At 43.8% G+C, this 17,681-nt stretch overlaps 1 protein-coding gene and 1 long non-coding RNA gene across 3 annotated transcripts in view; one reads left to right on the top strand and one right to left on the bottom strand.

Annotated features, from left to right (window-relative positions):
* The first annotated feature begins 1,901 nt into the window (after nucleotides 1-1,901).
* On the top strand, nucleotides 1,902-6,747 carry LOC115169001 (keratin, type I cytoskeletal 18). Of its 2 annotated transcripts, none has more exons than XM_029724597.1 (7): nucleotides 1,902-2,421; nucleotides 4,400-4,482; nucleotides 4,699-4,855; nucleotides 5,214-5,378; nucleotides 5,548-5,673; nucleotides 5,824-6,044; nucleotides 6,267-6,747. In XM_029724597.1, the coding sequence occupies exons 1-7, from the start codon at nucleotides 1,984-1,986 to the stop codon at nucleotides 6,385-6,387; spliced, it is 1,311 nt and encodes a 436-aa protein (XP_029580457.1). In that variant the 5' UTR covers nucleotides 1,902-1,983; the 3' UTR covers nucleotides 6,388-6,747. The 2 variants fall into 2 exon arrangements, with proteins under 2 accessions (XP_029580457.1, XP_029580458.1); XM_029724598.1 differs by having other exon boundaries at nucleotides 5,824-6,060.
* LOC115169003 (uncharacterized) overlaps nucleotides 6,683-17,681 on the bottom strand; it is a 14,772-nt gene continuing 3,773 nt past the window's right edge. The window contains exon 2 of the long non-coding RNA XR_003870801.1: nucleotides 6,683-7,319. This is a non-coding gene — a long non-coding RNA (uncharacterized LOC115169003). The remainder of the gene's footprint in view (nucleotides 7,320-17,681) is intronic.

Genomic DNA, 17,681 nt, shown 5'->3' with positions numbered 1-17,681 from the left:
TGCAGGCACAGCCTTACAACTGGATGAGCTTGGAATGCTAACATTAGCAAACCATAAAAAATACCATATGAGGTCTGGGTGGCTGTGCCTTTGGAAAATATAACTCACATTATGGCTCACTGCATTTGGATCAAACATTCCATTATTTTATAACCACCACACCAAAAGGGAATATCTACTGTACATAGGGTACTTTCTCAAACTGTCTAAAACAGTTTCTCATGGTTCTAACTACGCATATGCCTCCAAGAGAGACAAAGATAGTTGTTTTACATTTGTAAGGAATTCTTTCTTGACTTAATTTCCTGCCTCATGCTCCTTCCTGATTCTCTGGGACAGAAATACCTTCTACTGGGATGAGAGAAGAGACAATAATACCACAGGCAGCATAAAGAAAGTGATCTTTGTTTTATCGGCTTTGTAGGACAGGCTTGTTTGTTCATGGCCTCTTATATTAGGTATATCCAAACACTGCTATACTATTGGTGGTACTATGTGTAAATACTGTAGGTGCCTGTGTGTACACTGCTAAGATATCCACAAGGAGAGAGTGTGCGAGAAAGAGAGCGGTAGATAGAGAGAGAAAGAGAGCGGTAGATAAAGAGAAGAGAGAGCTCACCCTTACCGCCCTTATCTTTGCATTGTTCTTATGCTCTGAGAATGAATGGGGCCGTATCAATTTACTACCAAGGGAACGGCATCTGAGAAAAAACCCCGCCTTTAAGACTTTTCCATTTTAGTCATTTAGCAGACGCTCTTATCCAGAGCGATTTACAGTAGTGAATGCATACATTTCATTTCATCTATTTTCTTTTTGTTGGTACTGGCCCCCCATGGAAAATCGAACCCACAACCCTGGCGTTGCACACACCATGCTGGCGTTGCAAACACCATGCTCTACTAACTGAGCCACAGGGAAGACTTTTCTCTTGTTGGGAGCCAATTGCAGCTTTCCATATCTCAGTGGGGAATGTCCCGGGTAAAATTACAGGGGGTCTCTTCCGGATATGTTTACAACAAGATTAGAGTTGTCTTTGTTCCTGCATGTCTGCACAGGGCTAGGCTAATTGTTCTTTTGTTTAGCTTGTCTGGAACTCATATCCTCAGATAGGTGGAGGACAATTAGGTCCATGTCCGGTTCTTTGCATAATCTCATGTGGTGTACTAATAATGAGGGGTTTAACTGGTCTACTCTGTTTCATTTTTCATTATTTGTATAAAATAAGCTTATATTTTGGGTTCTGATGGGTTTAACAGTTGAACAAAGCTCATGCAAATAAGTTATATTCTTCAAGAATCAATGGCTATATATAATTGATTTAAAAGGTCCAAAAATGGATGTATCAATCCTGAATTGCCCCATAAACTTTCTGTGTGGTTTGTGATGCAAACTGGCAGGGACATGAGTCGCATGTGATTCCAGGTTTTCAAGGTATGCCCGTGAGGAAACCCTGTATATGGAGTGGAAGACAAATACATTAATAACACATTACAATTCACACACAAGCAGTTAATATAATATATTATCATATTTGGGCACAGAATTAATCACAAATATGTATAAACAGAAAATATTTCTGATCACCCTCATTCTGTTTTACCCGTCCATACTTATTCTGTGACATTACAATTAAAGAGATGGCAATCTCAAATTACCAAGGGATTTTGACAGGAAAAGCTACAAACTGAGGCAAACAAAAATAGTACCATCTCACTCACATTTGAAGAAGTTTCACTTTTGGGAGAGCAAAGCCAGACATGAGGACAAAGGAGTATGAAAACTGCTTTTGGGGCATAGAGGAGAGAGGGAGGGAACTTGGGCAGAGGGGAGTTTCTAGTGGGAGGGACTGTGGGGGCCTGCAGGGTTATATTAGTTAGAACGGCTTCCTCTCTGCCTCTGCTCTTTGTGTCTGTGTGCTCCGGTTTCTGCTGGCCCACTCTTCACTCTCTGTGCCTCTCTCAGTCTCTCTCACTCCAACGAAAATGAGTGTCAAACGAAGCAGCGTCAGGGGACCTGGTAGTGGGTACAGCCACTCCATCACTCGCAGCTCTGCTGCTCCCGCCTACCGGGCCGCCAGCACCTATGGTGGGGCTGGGGGTCAGGGGACCCGCATCTCTTCTGTGTCCTACTCAGGTGTGCGCAGTGGGATGGGAGGGATGGGGATGGGAGGATCCGGGGGCTCCATGTCCAGCAGCATCCAGGTGAGCGCCAGCGGGGACACCGCCAACATCATGGGCAATGAGAAGTTTGCCATGCAGAACCTCAACGACCGTCTGGCCTCTTACCTGGAGATGGTGAGGAACCTGGAGCAGGCCAATGGCAAACTGGAGCTGAAGATCAGGGAGGCCATGGAGAAGAGAGGCCCAGGCGTCAACGACTACAGCCGCTACAACGCCATCTTGGATGACCTGAGGAAGAAGGTGAGAGGGCTGTGGGAGGAAGGAGGGTACTATTGGCTAATATTAGAGATGCTGGAGAATCTCTACTATAGAGCTTTAGGGAAGTAATATATCTTTCAAATGCAAGTTCACTGTCCTAGAATTGGCTGACCCAACGGAAAAGAGAGTAACAGAGTGTCAGAATGTAGTTTGGGAGTGAAAGAGGGAACACAGTGGCCCTACTTCGTTTTCTTGTCAGATTATTCCCCTTGGTAGTAAAGACTCAGGTCAGCTGGTTTGTTCATTAGAGCAGTGCTGATCAGTGATGGCAGTGTGCCAGCATCTCCAGACAGAAGGCCAAAGGTAGACATAAAGCAATGAGAAGGGGAATTCCAAGGGGTTCTGCTAGCTGACTTTTGACATGGCCAGAGTTCTGGGTCCAGCTAGCTTTTTTGGGACACATAGATGGTTAGCAATAAAAGGATTATCGATGATATACTGTAACCACTGACAAGTTTCCCCAAGATAAAGTTCAAGAGGTTGTTTTTATATTGTCTCTCTGCTTTGGTGAGTGTATAAAAGTTAAATGGAAATACAATTCACTAGTATCAATGAGAGAGAAGGGAACTCACACCTTATAGTGTAGTTGATGGTGTGGTCCTTACTTTTAGGGTGGAGCATGGTAATCAGTTTGAGTCAATGTGTGCCATTAAAAAGTTGTCCATCTAACCATCTAAGTAATTCCAATCCCATTCATCTGATAGTGTTACATTCATATATATACTGAAAAATTGACATATGGGTTTGTAATGCCTTTATGTGTGTACACTGTGGGGAAATTAAGAACATTCTGTGAGTCATCCAACTGTAAATGAGAGCTGATGATACTTCAAAATAGGCTAATTATCTGGGGGGGAAATACTGTTATAAATCAAATTATAGGCCTAATGCATTTGCAACAAGTTACTGTTGTACTTTAGAGTATACAGCAAATCCTTTATACTATATTTAATTTTTTATAAAAAGATATAACTGAAAAACTCTTTCCATTGGATTCTGGAAGATTCCAGTCATCCTACTATGGTTTGGCTATTTGGACCTTGCTGAAGCAACATGCCAAAGTAACAACCCAAAGTGACAGAGTAACTATGCAAAATATGGAGATTATATGGTAGATGTCAGATACCAATAGCGAAAGACAAAATGCAAATAGGACAGACTATCACCACAGCATTCATATTGCTTTGTCCTTTGAAAAAAAAATCTGAATAAGGACGTTGAACTCAGCCTTGAAAAAAAAGAAATGGTAAAAGCAACATGAGTGGTTTAAATATTTGTTTAGTCTGCTGCTCTTGTTTTGGCTCTCATTATGAAGCCTTGAATAAAGCGTTAGGGGAGGAAGGGAGTTAGGGCTGATGTTTGCCTTGCCATTAATGCTTGCCTTTGTTGGCTTTACCAACTACCCATGGTATCTAATCGACCCCCAACTCCATAGATTAGAGTCCCAACAGGTTTATTTTTCTTTGTCATGATACCAGGATGTGGTTGCTAGTTCAAATGTTCATCCTTCAAAAAACAAGGCTTATCTTGCCAGGAACAACAGGATATCCAACCCAGTAAACATCCCCCCCCCACACACACACACACACACACACACACACACACACACACACACACACACACACACACACACCAATGCAAATCCCACCTGATGCAAATCCGCTGCCTTCTTCCTGACACATCAACTAGCTCACCAGCAGCTTGGCTGTTTGTTAATGATTGCCCAGATTGTGTAACCTGCACGCATCCATCCCCACCCTTATCTACTGTACCATGGAGAACCAACACTATGGCTGTGGGGTAGCTGGCCTTCACTGCTCCTGGCTGCCACTGCCTTCGGAATTCCCACACCTGCCTTTTCACCGTGATACTCATTACAGAAAAGTATTGAAACTGTTGTGAAAAAAAATGAAATTAAAAGCGTGTTGACTTTGAACTCATTCCTCCTCGTCGTTGGTAGGTGTTTGATGCCACAAAAGACAACGCCCGTCTGTGTCTTCAGATCGACAATGCACGCTTGGCTGCTGATGACTTCAGGGTGAAGTAAGTAATGCTTAGTAGAGCACAAAACCATCAGTCAGTTGCTGACACACCTTAATTAAACGGCAGCATGATGAACATCCAATGAAAACAAAACAAAGACAGTTGATGTGCCACATTATCTGCATACCCTCTACACTATTAGTGACACTTTAGAGAATATTCCACCGTAGCTCTCCAGGTGACTGTATCTGATGCTGTTTCCTGTGTGTCTTGCAGGTTTGAGTCCGAGCTGTCCATCCGGCAGTCTGTTGAAGCTGACATTGTTGGCCTGAGGAAGGTCATTGATGACACCAACATGGGCCGCATGAACCTGGAGAGCGAGATCGAGTCTCTTAAGGAGGAGCTCATCTTCCTAAAGAAGAACCACGACAACGTAAGCTCTTGACCCACCCCCACCCCTCAACCACCAAACCATATAAAATACACATGACCCAACCCCACCTCTCTTGCACCCCCAAATGTATATTTACCATACTCCTTGTCATTACAATGGTTTAGCAAGAGTAAGACCTAACATGCCTACATAGGAGACAAAGTCAACCTTACTGTATAAACAGGGGTGTTTTGTGTGAGAACTTTTGGATTTAGCAATGGAGCGGTAGGTGCGGCGCAACCATAGGATTCACCCAGGGGGCCCCTTGAGTACCCAAGCAAACGGCCTAAACATGGATGCTGTCTTGAAAACATATTGCTTAATGAATGTTAACGTTGTTGTCCATTTGGCCAAACAGGAGGTGATGGAGATGCGTAACATGATCTCCCAGTCTGGAGTGCAGGTGGATGTGGATGCTCCTAAGGGACAGGACCTGGCCGCTATCATGGCTGAGGTCCGAGCCAAGTATGAGAAGGAGGCCCTGAAGAACCAGGAGGAGCTCAAAGCATGGCACGAAACACGGGTAACACCTAGCAGCTTAATCACTTGAAAACAGTGCTGACTTTACAGTGAAACCGTCACATGCACAGCCACAGAAATGCCCTCTAAACCAATGATTTTTAAATGGACATCTATATCCTCTATCCCTTCCTTCCATCTATATCCTCTATCCCTTCCTCTATCCCTTCCAGATCACAGAGGTGCAGTCTGTGGTGTCACAGAACACAGAGGCCCTGCAGGGCGCCCACACGGAGTTCAACGACCTCCGCAGACAGCTACAGACACTGGAGATTGAGCTGGACTCACAGAAGAGCTTGGTAAGATCCCTCAATAACACTATACTCAGCCATTGTGTACAGCCAGTGTGTACAAAATACATCACGGCGTCAATGCCAATGGTTAAGTTCATGTTAATTTACAAGTCCAACCACCTGTCCTGACGGTCTTCCTCTTTCTCTCTCTAACAGAAAGGTTCTCTGGAGGGAACCCTGCGCGACACAGAGATGCGCTACAACATGGAGATGGAATCCTTGAACAACATCCTCGTGGGTCTGGAGTCTGAGCTGACCAACCTCCGCTCCAACATCCAGCAGCAGACGCAGGAGTACGAGCACCTGCTCAACATCAAGATGAAGCTGGAGGCGGAGATCGCCACATACAGAAGACTGCTGGACGGAGGAGACTTCAAGTGAGTAAGACAGAGGGTGAGATAGCCTTAATTGGTGTTGCACGTGTACTTCCAACCAATGAAGTAGACCTGAGAAAGATAACGAGGTTTGTTGTCGGCCAAGAGACTATTGGGGTAAATGGTAATCTAAAAGAGCCATTTTCTATCTTGGAGGCACAAGTAGCCATATTGAAACCAGGTTTCTGTTGGCTGAAAGTTGTGAAACTCTCTCCCTCTCTCAAGGCTCCAGGATGCTCTGGAGGACCAGCGCACAGTGAAGACCAAGGTGATGACCGTCACACAGACTCTGGTGGATGGGAAAGTTGTCTCCTCCAGCACAGAGACCAAGGAGAGGAAACTGTGAGACCACACCCATCGTTCCCCGTCATCCTTAACGTACAACACCAAACGACACCTCATAGGCATACAATAACATCTAGCTGGATAAGAAGAAAGCTATCTCATCACTATATTTATTTCATCATTGTTTCTTTTGTGTTTTTTTATCTTACGCATGTAGGCATACATACGTTTATAATACAAATTTTGGACGAAGTTGGTTTAACCAATGTTTTAGACCTTTAAACTAGCAATTGGATGAAGTAAAATATCTGTATATCTATTAACTTTCTTTTTCTACCATTGTCATCTTGGTTTTCTTTCTGTCCAATTGAATTTGCCTGATGTGATGTACCTTCATTGTCCAATAAAATGTTTACCAGAATCTTGACTATTTTCTTTCAATGGCTGTGCACTTCTTTGAACATTTTACTCCAAACATGCACTATTGCTGCATAGTAGAACAAACAGGTTTTCTAGGTTATCACGTTTCATAATGGATTGTGGTTAATGTCAAAATAGCAACTTTACTACAACAAATTGAAACTAATAACAAATGCACATTGAACAGAGAAGGACAATTATTTACACAGATCATAAAGGTGGAAGTCATATTTGCTCTCTTCTTCTATAGGTTAACTACTGATAGTGCTTTACAAAAGATCGTAGCTGAAAGTAATATTTGCTCTATGGGTTAGCTATGATAGTGCATTGCCGCGCCATCGTCCTCCACCCTATTTCCAACCCAGGAGGTTTCTACCTCAGGTTCGAATCCTCCGAGCTCCCCCTTCATCAGACCGCGAGAGTCTGAGGCTCCGGCCCCTTCGTCAGCCATGGTAGATTCTACGGCTGGCTTGGGTCCACCATGCCCCAGCTTCCATCGGTCCTCAAGGAGTCTCCTGAACCACTCATCAGCTGTTATCATCGGAAGCTCTATGGTGAGAAACATCTCGGTTCCTGGGGCAAAAACCATGTGTTATTCTGGGGCACAAGTACAGGACATTACTAGGCGGCTTCCTACCATTCTACAACAACTGCCGTGGGCTGACACTGTCATAATCCATGCAGGCTGAAACAACATTAAGAGGGCTAGCTCGGAACTGCTGAAACTGGATTTAAAACATTTTATTCTAGATCTGAAAGACACCAAAAAGCGGACGATTATTTCAGAACCTGTGCCATCGCTGAGCCGTCGCAACGAAAGATTCAGCAGGCTACTGGCATTACACATCTGGTTAAAAGACTGCTGTAGCTCTATTGGCATAACTTTTATAGAGAACTTTGACACCTTTTGGAAACAGAAAATTCTCTACAGGAATGATGGTGTAATTTTTCATGGAATAACACCCGGGGACATGGCAAAAATGCCTACATCCACTGAAAAAAAATGCATAAAATTCCCTTGCAAGATCCATATTTTAGTATTTTTAAGGTAAAGGACAGCCTTTCGGAATACACATTTTAGACTAAATAAGAAGAGATATTTCCTGGGGACAGAAAAGGCACCACTTCAACTTCAGCGCCATTTCAACTTCAACATTTTAAACATCATCAAATCACCTGTGCTTAGTCTAATACAGTGACAACTAAAATATTCCAAAAACAATTTAGTCCGATCAATGTAAGCAAAATATAATGTGGCTTTCCATTGTTCTGATTTCTGTGAGTGTGTGTAAGTAGAAAAAAAACCATGTTGACTCACTCTACTTGCAGAGCAACGCCAATGACATCCTCCTTTTTTTCATGTTGTCATACAGTACACACTATTCGTTTTTGTTGTCCTGGAAGTCCTGGCTAAAATGCTTGCTCGCTAGCCTAACTTACTTTCATGTGCAGCTAGTTAACATTAGCCTATTGGCCCTTTCCTAAATTAGCCATGGACGGAGATAGGGATTTGGACTTGTGGTTTTACTTCAATTCTCCGTACTAGCTAAGGATTATACTAGCTAATGATTAGGTAAATCTGATTCAACCATGAATTCATTCATACATTGTGTGCCCGGCCTGAGAGGATGGAAGTTCAATATGTATCCAAATGTAGTATTTTGTTCTTGGTACATTTTTTGGGGAAGCCTGGCTTCCCTTGGCATCCATCAGTGGCGGTCGGTGCCATTTTAAGATGAGGGAGGACAATAATTTAGGTGCACAGGTTCAGACTACAACATCATACTAACATTTTCCCTATACCCATTATGAGGTTGATACAACCTAGACTATGAATGAAAGTTGACAACGTAGGTGCGCAGGTTCGAGAGAAAGATTTGAGGTGAGACAGTGACACGTGGACAGACAGTTACACATTCAATACCGCCGTTACACATTCAATACACACTTGCCTGCATCTAGCTGATCTAGGGTGTAATCATTAGTTGTAAACAAAAGTTTTCTATTGGACAAATTCAGGTATGTTTATCCCCATTTTGTTCCATTTAAGAAATGTTTTTCAACAGAATCGGTGGAATGAATACACCCCCTGATCACATGCAAACAGTTCACTTCCGTAGGCACATACAAACAGCTCATTATATTCCTTCTCGCATCTACACCCTCTCCTACTCTCACCTTTTCCCTTTGCTTGTGGACTTCACTGCAGAACACATCAGCTGTCTGTGACCAGGCAAAAAAAAACTTTCCAAGCCATACCATCATACCATAACCTAACCGCTACATTGTTGTCACCCTATTAGCTAAAGTAATGTCATAGTAAACATAGCTAATAGAACTAACATAGCTAATAGTACAGTGTGCAGTCAGTAAGCTGTTTGGCAGTTACTAACGACCCACTTAGCTGTTCAACGAGTGGTCTGAGGCAGGCGTTAGATTACCAGTGGTCTGAGGCAGGCGTTAGATTACCAGTGGTCTGAGGCAGGCGTTAGATTACCAGTGGTCTGAGGGCAGGCGTTAGATTACCAGTGGTCTGAGGCAGGCGTTAGATTACCAGTGGTCTGAGGGCAGGCGTTAGATTACCAGTGGTCTGAGGCAGGCGTTAGATTACCAGTGGTCTGAGGCAGGCGTTAGATTACAAGTGGTCTGAGGGCAGGCGTTAGATTACCAGTGGTCTGAGGGCAGGCGTTAGATTACCAGTGGTCTGAGGGCAGGCGTTAGATTACCAGTGGTCTGAGGGCAGGCGTTAGATTACCAGTGGTCTGAGGCGTTAGATTACCAGTGGTCTGAGGCGTTAGATTACCAGTGGTCTGAGGCAGGCGTTAGATTACCAGTGGTCTGAGGGCAGGCGTTAGATTACCAGTGGTCTGAGGGCAGGCGTTAGATTACCAGTGGTCTGAGGGCAGGAGTTAGATTACCAGTGGTCTGAGGCAGGCGTTAGATTACCAGTGGTCTGAGGCAGGCGTTAGATTACCAGTGGTCTGAGGCAGGCGTTAGATTACCAGTGGTCTGAGGCAGGTGTTAGATTACCAGTGGTCTGAGGCAGGCGTTAGATTACCAGTGGTCTGAGGCAGGCGTTAGATTACCAGTGGTCTGAGGGCAGGCGTTAGATTACCAGTGGTCTGAGGCAGGCGTTAGATTACCAGTGGTCTGAGGGCAGGCGTTAGATTCCAAACATTTTCAAGTGCAACGTTAATAACGATGGTCTTGGGAAACGGCTCTGAGATTTAATGATGCTCCTATCAACGTTCTTTTGGAAAACTGAGTCATGATATGGAAAGTGATATGACTGTGTTTTAGTTACAGTATCCAATGGCTGCCTCAGACCACAGACCACTCTTTGTTTTCATCTGTGCTTTTTTTTTTTTTTTTTACATTGTCGAGAAAAAACACACAAAATATTTCCGAACAAAGACTGTGGTTGTCACCCAGACACTGATGGATGGCAAAGATAACTGCCCAGTCAAAAAACATCTTCTCTCTCATCATTATCGTCCTCATCATGACACACCACAACACTCGTAGAATAACAGTTCATTGTTCAAAAATGATAAATGAGACAATTACAATAAACAATACACTGGCTGTCTGTGTGTGTGTGTCTATTTTCATTTAGTGTAACACGTTTAGTACATTATGAAAAGTCAGTTTGTTTCCTCTAAATGCATACAGAACACCTGCAAAGTTGATATGAGGTGAAACGCAATATTACTCAAACTTAAAATCCCACAACATTTTATAGAGCTGCAAAAATAATTGTCCCTATGCCTTCATCCAGCTCTGTTCCCAGTCTAGACAGAATTTTTTTTCTCATGAAATCTCTGTTTATTCTTCATTTTGACCCAAAGTTCTCTATATACCCCCCGACTGCTGGACTGGGCCTCAATTCCCATGCTATTTCACATTATTACTCACAATGCACTCTTGCTTTGGTTTATTTTCCTTCACATTAGCTAGTCTGCATTTTGTTTGCTTTAAGTACCATTGACCTCATTTGGTCTCTATGGTGATACACTTGTAGTGGTTAGTTAGAATACTTGTTCAATTAAGAAGAAAAAAAACTAGACCAAAATATCAAGGAAAGGTTGAGAGAGGTTATTACACCTAAAATATTGTTGCCCAAATCATGATTATCTTGTCTCTTCCTGCATTCCAGTTGTTATGTAAAACATGTGTAAAAGTCAGTCTGCTGATGGTGGTTCCTCCTCTCTACCTGACCATGCACTGGCTAGTGTTGTATAGCTGTCCTCCACACACACACAGATATATTTTGTTAGAGCCAGAGATCTCCAGCCGCCTTGCATTAGAGGGATGAAAGCGAAGCAGCGGGTGTATCAGGCAGACAGCATTCCAAGCTGATTCCAGATGGGGCGTGCAGAATATCCATACTGCATACCTGCCATTCCTCTGCATTGCTGGGCTCCACTGGACTCTCTAGCCAGGAGATTAGCCATGCAGGTTATCACAAGTGAGCCCTTTAGGTCCATATAGATCATCCACACTATTATACTGTCTCTCATCCCATCCAATTCAAAGGAATACACAGGAATGTTTCATGGAGTTTTTCCTTGGAGGAAGTAGGCCAATTATATTCATACATCAAATTGTGTTTTTACAGAAATCTATTATAGAGTAGGAGGGAGAACGTCTTTGGCTTCGCTCTGGGTGGTTTGAGCCCAGTCATGGTCAGTGTTGTAACCTGTCATGAATGAGAATTAAAGCTTGTGCTCTAAAATGGGATAAAATTGGAATGAACAAACAGCAAACTTAGCGCAAGGGAGAGACAGGCAAAGACTAAACAGCGCAAAGTAATTTTTACATTTACATTTAAGTCATTTAGCAGACGCTCTTATCCAGAGCGACTTACAAATTGGTGCATGGTGCATTAACCTTATGATATCCAGTGGAACAACCACTTTACAATAGTGCATCTAAATCTTTTAGGGGGGGGGGGTTAGAAGGATTACTTTATCCTATCCCAGGTATTCCTTAAAGAGGTGGGGTTTCAGGTGTCTCCGGAAGGTGGTGATTGACTCCGCTGTCCTGGCGTCGTGAGGGAGCTTGTTCCACCATAGGGGTGCCAGAGCAGCGGGAACTGTGCTTCATCATCAGAGCAGCGGGAACTGTGCTTCATCATGCTGAGCGGGAACTGTGCTTCATCAGAGGTAGGGGGGCCAGCAGGCCAGAGGTGGATGAACGCAGTGCCCTCGTTTGGGTGTAGGGACTGATCAGAGCCTGAAGGTACGGAGGTGCCGTTCCCCTCACGGCTCCGTAGGCAAGCACCATGGTCTTGTAGCGGATGCGAGCTTCAACTGGAAGCCAGTGGAGAGAGCGGAGGAGCGGGGTGACGTGAGAGAACTTGGGAAGGTTGAACACCAGACGGGCTGCGGCGTTCTGGATGAGTTGTAGGGGTTTAATGGCACAGGCAGGGAGCCCAGCCAACAGCGAGTTGCAGTAATCCAGACGGGAGATGACAAGTGCCTGGATTAGGACCTGCGCCGCTTCCTGTGTGAGGCAGGGTTGTACTCTGCGAATGTTGTAGAGCATGAACCTACAGGATCGGGTCACCGCCTTGATGTTAGTGGAGAACGACAGGGGGTTGTCCAGGGTCACGCCAAGGTTCTTAGCACTCTGGGAGGAGGACACAATGGAGTTGTCAACCGTGATGGTGAGATCATGGAACGGGCAGTCCTTCCCCGGGAGGAAAAGCAGCTCCGTCTTGCCGAGGTTCAGCTTGAGGTGGTGATCCGTCATCCACAATGATATGTCTGCCAGACATGCAGAGATGCGATTCGCCACCTGGTTATCAGAAGGGGGAAAGGAGAAGATTAATTGTGTGTCGTCTGCATAGCAATGATAGGAGAGACCATGTGAGGATATGACAGAGCCAAGTGACTTGGTGTAAGGTTAATTGGCCAGTTATCTCAGCCTATTTTATCTTAGCCTATTTTATAACTTCATTTAGACTACATAAACAACCCTGCAGCACCAGATTGTGAACAGTCACTTCAGAATAACAGACTTCAAGCATGAGTCATTTACATTTTTGGTCAAAGGTTGCGAATAACCACTCTCTTCTCTACCAGACACATCTGTAGGGTGTAGCCTTCTCTGCTCAGAGTAAGAATGGGCAGCGTTTCCTCCCAGAATGCTCAGAGAGAGGGGGAAGACAGGGGGAGGGAAACGGGTGGATGGGAAAGAGGCCACTGCCCAGCTAGCTGCCGGTCTCTTCCTCCATTTCATTTTTCCATTTCTGATGCATGGGTGGAGAACTGGAAATGTCAGGCGAACCGCACAAAGACGTGTTTTGGCTGCTTTGGTAGCGCATGAGTCACTCAGTCTGGTCACAGTGGTCTGTCCCAGTGGAAAGTCCAACCAGGGAACTCAACGACCAGTCACAGAGAGCCACACAGTATAGCACAACTAACATGGTTACCCCTTTCGGCTAAAAATACAAAGAAACCAAACTTCTACTTCTTGCTGTAAGATTTCACAGTGTGCATGAGCTCTTCCAGTAAATCTGTGAGGAGTTACTATGAAAACAGATCTGGGAGTAAAATTCATTTTGAAATAAACTCAGAAATGATTCACAAATGATCACAAAATGAAACTAAAGAAATGTGAACTTGTTATTCTATGCCAGTACCAATGTAAGCACGGAATCTAAAACCTATCCTTGGCATTCGTTGAATGAGTAACTACCACAGATTCCAGAATTGAAGGTAAATGATTAAAACATGTGGCAATGGTGTCTGGCTACAGTAGCTCAGGGTCCTTTAGTTCCTTGTGTGCAACAAAACACTATACTTTGCCATGTAAATACCGTGTAGAGAAAGGAATTTTACAGCAGGAAGGGAGAGTCGATATTTATAGTGAACAAAGGTTCACCCACCCACACCTTCACACCTGCTGAGTTCATCAACAGATCTTTCCGCCAACATGAAAGGCCCATAGACACGACAGGTTCACTGTGTTCTGGACAAGACATTGGAAAACAAAATCCAGCTAGTTTCCGTTACGAGTGGAAAACATGGTTTTGGGTAGTCCTGTCCATCCCATTTACATTCCTTTGTATCTGGGCACTGAGACAGAGGTACAAGTCAGGCCAAAGGAATGTAGGGAGTGGAGACCAAGTCATGGGGTTAAATGTCAACAGTACTTTGATGATTAGGTCAGACATTCCCTCAGAGTCCTATCCACAGCCCTGTCTGAGTGCTAATTGTCTAGGAATCCATCTTAGAGACAACTCTCCCCCACATGTGTTATATGGGTATATTTGTTGTGAAGGTCCTTGGTCTTCAGGACATTGTGTCAATACTTTGTCTTGACTTGACATCACTCTAGTAACATGTTGGATGTTAAGTGAGCTCTTCTTTCATGGCGCTCCATTACAAAGGCCTTTGTTACATGGACCAATGTTTTCCAGTCAGTACCCCCAACAGCACACGCTTTTGTTGTAACCCCAGACAAACTCGCTCATTGAGGTCTTGATGTTAAGTTGACATGTTGAATCAGGTGTGCTTGTCTAGGGCTACAACAGAAATGTGTGCTGTTAGGGGTACTGGAGGACTGGTGTTCAGAGGATAGGGTTTGTGTTTATTGACTGAGTTTACTGACACAATTAGCGTACATCCATCAGGTTGGCATGAGGTTTGATATACTCAGAGGCAATGGGGTCATTTATGGCATGACAATCCTGTTTTTGACCAGTTGCTCTGGCAACCATCACAGAAAACTTGCTCTGTAACAAATATCAAGTCAAAGTTGTGTCATACACATGGGATACATTATTTGTTTACAGAGCACGTTTTTGGGGAATGTTGCCAGAGAAACAGGGCAAACACACTCATGGCTTCTGAGTAAACCATCTTTATGCTATAAAATAGATAAGGAAGTAGCATTCTACATAAGCATTAGCTGTGAGAAACGGCCGCCATCTCTGGCCTGGAAACCTGTCGTCAAGGTGTGTGACTGTCACCACACAGCTTTGACAGAGACCACAGTGAGGACAGGATCATCAAGGGACTGTCACCATCATCACACCCCTCTACTGGCCAGGCTCCAGGCATGGCTGGTCACAGCACTTTGCACAGCAGTCATGCAGAACTGCTGCTTTAGTCCTAGCTACTTCCCGCTCCTCAGGAATGGTGACCCACATGGGATTCCCCGTTACCAATTACTAATCCACAACAAAACATATTGCTGTTGGAATGCCTTGGCTTGTATCCTGGTTATAATTTCAGATCACTTCCTGTATTTGCTGATAACAGCCATTGGACCATTTCAGACTACCTCAGAAAAAGAGTTTTAATTACATACAGTATAATTACCAGCAGGCTATGTATAAATCTAATTTCATGCTTGCTTAATAACTTTTCTTATCTGAGTATTAAATCAGAAATTCCCGGCATGACAGCTCTGACTATGAAACAAGAAAGGAGCAGCCCAGGCCAAGTTGCAATCGTGCAGCTTGGCTAGGTCTACTGTGTTCCCCCCTATGGACTAGTTGGCTTTTGGCCTCCCATTCCAGTCAGATATGACCAAAAAAGGGTACTTTCTGCTACTGCTGGGAATCAGGCAATATTTCTCGCCTACACAGCAGTGGAAAACTGACTCAGTAGTTGTGGGGCAGAGTGGAGGAATGTTGCAACTGCTACAGAAGCCAGGAATGATTTACCTGACTGTAAGAAACGTGTTATCTGACAGTGATATCTGTTGAATTATCATATTGTTTTACACTGTATTGTCTACAGATTACTGTAGCGTCTGAGGTGTCTCTCGTTGGAGCTTTGCAACTCACTGCCTTCCGGATTGTCTGAAGGCGCAACAGGAAAACATCATAGCTCTGTCCTTGTTGTTGAATGCTCTTTGGTCTGGCATCTGTCTGGAGATAATACTGTATGTCTGAGCCAGGAGACGTGTGTGTGTGTGTGTGTGTGTGTGTGTGTGTGTGTGTGTGTGTGTGTGTGTGTGTGTGTGTGTGTGTGTGTGTGTGTGTGTGTGTGTGTGTGTGTGTGTGTGTGTGTGTGTGTGTGTGTGTGTGTGTGTGTGTTTCTCACAGGTAAGGCTGACTCACAGATGAAAGATATTGTTGCGTAGAAACCCGAAGTGGGTGGCCAGCAGAGATAGATGGGATGGGCTGAGGGAAGCTGAGGGTTGGTATGTGGAATTGGAGACAAGTGGGAGAGGAGTTGCTGTGTGAGAGATAGAATGATGGCCAAAGATAAAAGTTGTATTTTTTTAATTAAAAAAATAAAAAACATAATAAAAAGTACATTTGAATAACACTAAGTGGCAGTGTTTTTACAACTAATGCCGGTTTGCCTGAGGTTGGATGCCGTGCAGGTGTTTGTACACATGCATATACACACACACTGTCATTCAAAACATACAAGAACACACACATACATGTAATAGTGCCAGACATGCACACAAACATATACAGTTGGCATTGCTGTTATGATTTTAGTTGTCCTTGATGTCCTTTGTTTTAAATTGATACTTTTTTTATATAGTTTGTTGCATTGTTGTTGGCTGTTTTCTTCTGTCTTTTCCTTTTTTCTCTTTAGTTCATTCTCTTGGTTGTTTGTGCATTGGGGGGGTTCTTGGAGGGTGGGGAATGGAATTAATTGTATTTTTTTTTCCTGGGGGGGGGGGACTGTGGGAGGGGTCTCGAATGGTTGAGGGACAGCTATTGGGGAACTATGGGGGAGTTTGGGTTCATGTTTTTTGGCCTGGTGGTAGATCGGTCAACATGCCCTTGAGCAGGGCATTGACCCTGGATGCTTCTGTGTGTCGCTCTGAATGGGAATCTGTTGAATGACTGGTATGATGTAGTTATTGAGTGGCTTCACTGCAACTATATTGTATGTTTCGAATATTCAATAAATATATATTTTTTAATTATAAAAAAAAAAAAATCTGACTCACAGAAGACAGGACACACACAGATATAACAGCAGGGCTTTCTCACACCCACACATATTATGTGCACGCAGCACAGGACAAGCAATCATAGTGAAGGAATATGAGAACGCTGCTAAGGCTTAAACCTGGACATGACAGAACAGTGTCAACTGACACAATACGAATTCAACCGATACCATTTCAGTTGCACTTTCACTGCTCACTTAACCCTGGTGTTACGTAAGAGGACTAGACGTTCTGACCTCCTCCCAGGGCTTCTCTGGGCTAACTTATCAAACGCCAGCCCAGCTAAACGCTCCTTATGAAAACAGGGAAAAGAGACTTGACAGTTTGGTAGGATCAGGATGTTTAAACCGTATCTGGTCTGTTTATACAAAACATGTCCCCGTGGGAACAAAACAGGTCATTTCTTAAAGCTGACCCATCAGGTACTTAATTGATCTGATCCCGGATCACAAAAAAAGAAGATTACAGAATACATAATATTCTGATCCAGATTTTAAAAATGGAAAAACTGGGCTCCAGATGATGATGATGCATAAATATACCACAAGGGTGATATTATGACCTTAAGTGGGCCCTACATTTTGAAGCATGCTATGTATCTGGCACAACAGGCACATATTTGGCACATATTATCTCCTGACTGTAGACATTACTGCTGAGATAACACATTCATCATCAAGGCCCAGACAGGCCAGGCAGACACACCGAGAAATACTAGCTACCTTGAGCTGAGCATTGAATTTCTTAAAGCGTTGGCTCTGTGCCCATCAACACAGACTGGGATGAATTCTCAAGGATTCAGATAATTAAGAGAATTGACTCAAACTACCAAAGCTGACAAAACTGCTAACAACAAAATAATGAAAACTGGCTGCTGTTTTGAATGGACCCAGATCACTAGTCCCTCACATGGTATTGGTGAGGATATCAGCCAACAACACTCTCTCACTCTCTCTACAAAAACAATACTTCATCATAGTGATGTCATTTTCAGGGTTCACA

The sequence above is a fragment of the Salmo trutta genome, chromosome 30 (assembly GCF_901001165.1).
Source record: "Salmo trutta chromosome 30, fSalTru1.1, whole genome shotgun sequence".
Taxonomy (NCBI): domain Eukaryota; kingdom Metazoa; phylum Chordata; class Actinopteri; order Salmoniformes; family Salmonidae; genus Salmo; species Salmo trutta.
Note: the sequence above shows the minus strand (reverse complement) of the source record. Positions and strands in the feature narration are given on the sequence as shown.

Bases quoted from the DNA above. Each gene is read 5' to 3' on its own strand.
- LOC115169001 (XM_029724597.1), top strand. From the start codon at position 1,984: ATGAGTGTCAAACGAAGCAGCGTCAGGGGACCTGGTAGTGGGTACAGC. The intron at 4,483-4,698 runs GTAAGTAATGCT...TGTGTCTTGCAG, and splicing joins GCTGATGACTTCAGGGTGAA to GTTTGAGTCCGAGCTGTCCA. The intron at 6,045-6,266 runs GTGAGTAAGACA...CCCTCTCTCAAG, and splicing joins CTGGACGGAGGAGACTTCAA to GCTCCAGGATGCTCTGGAGG.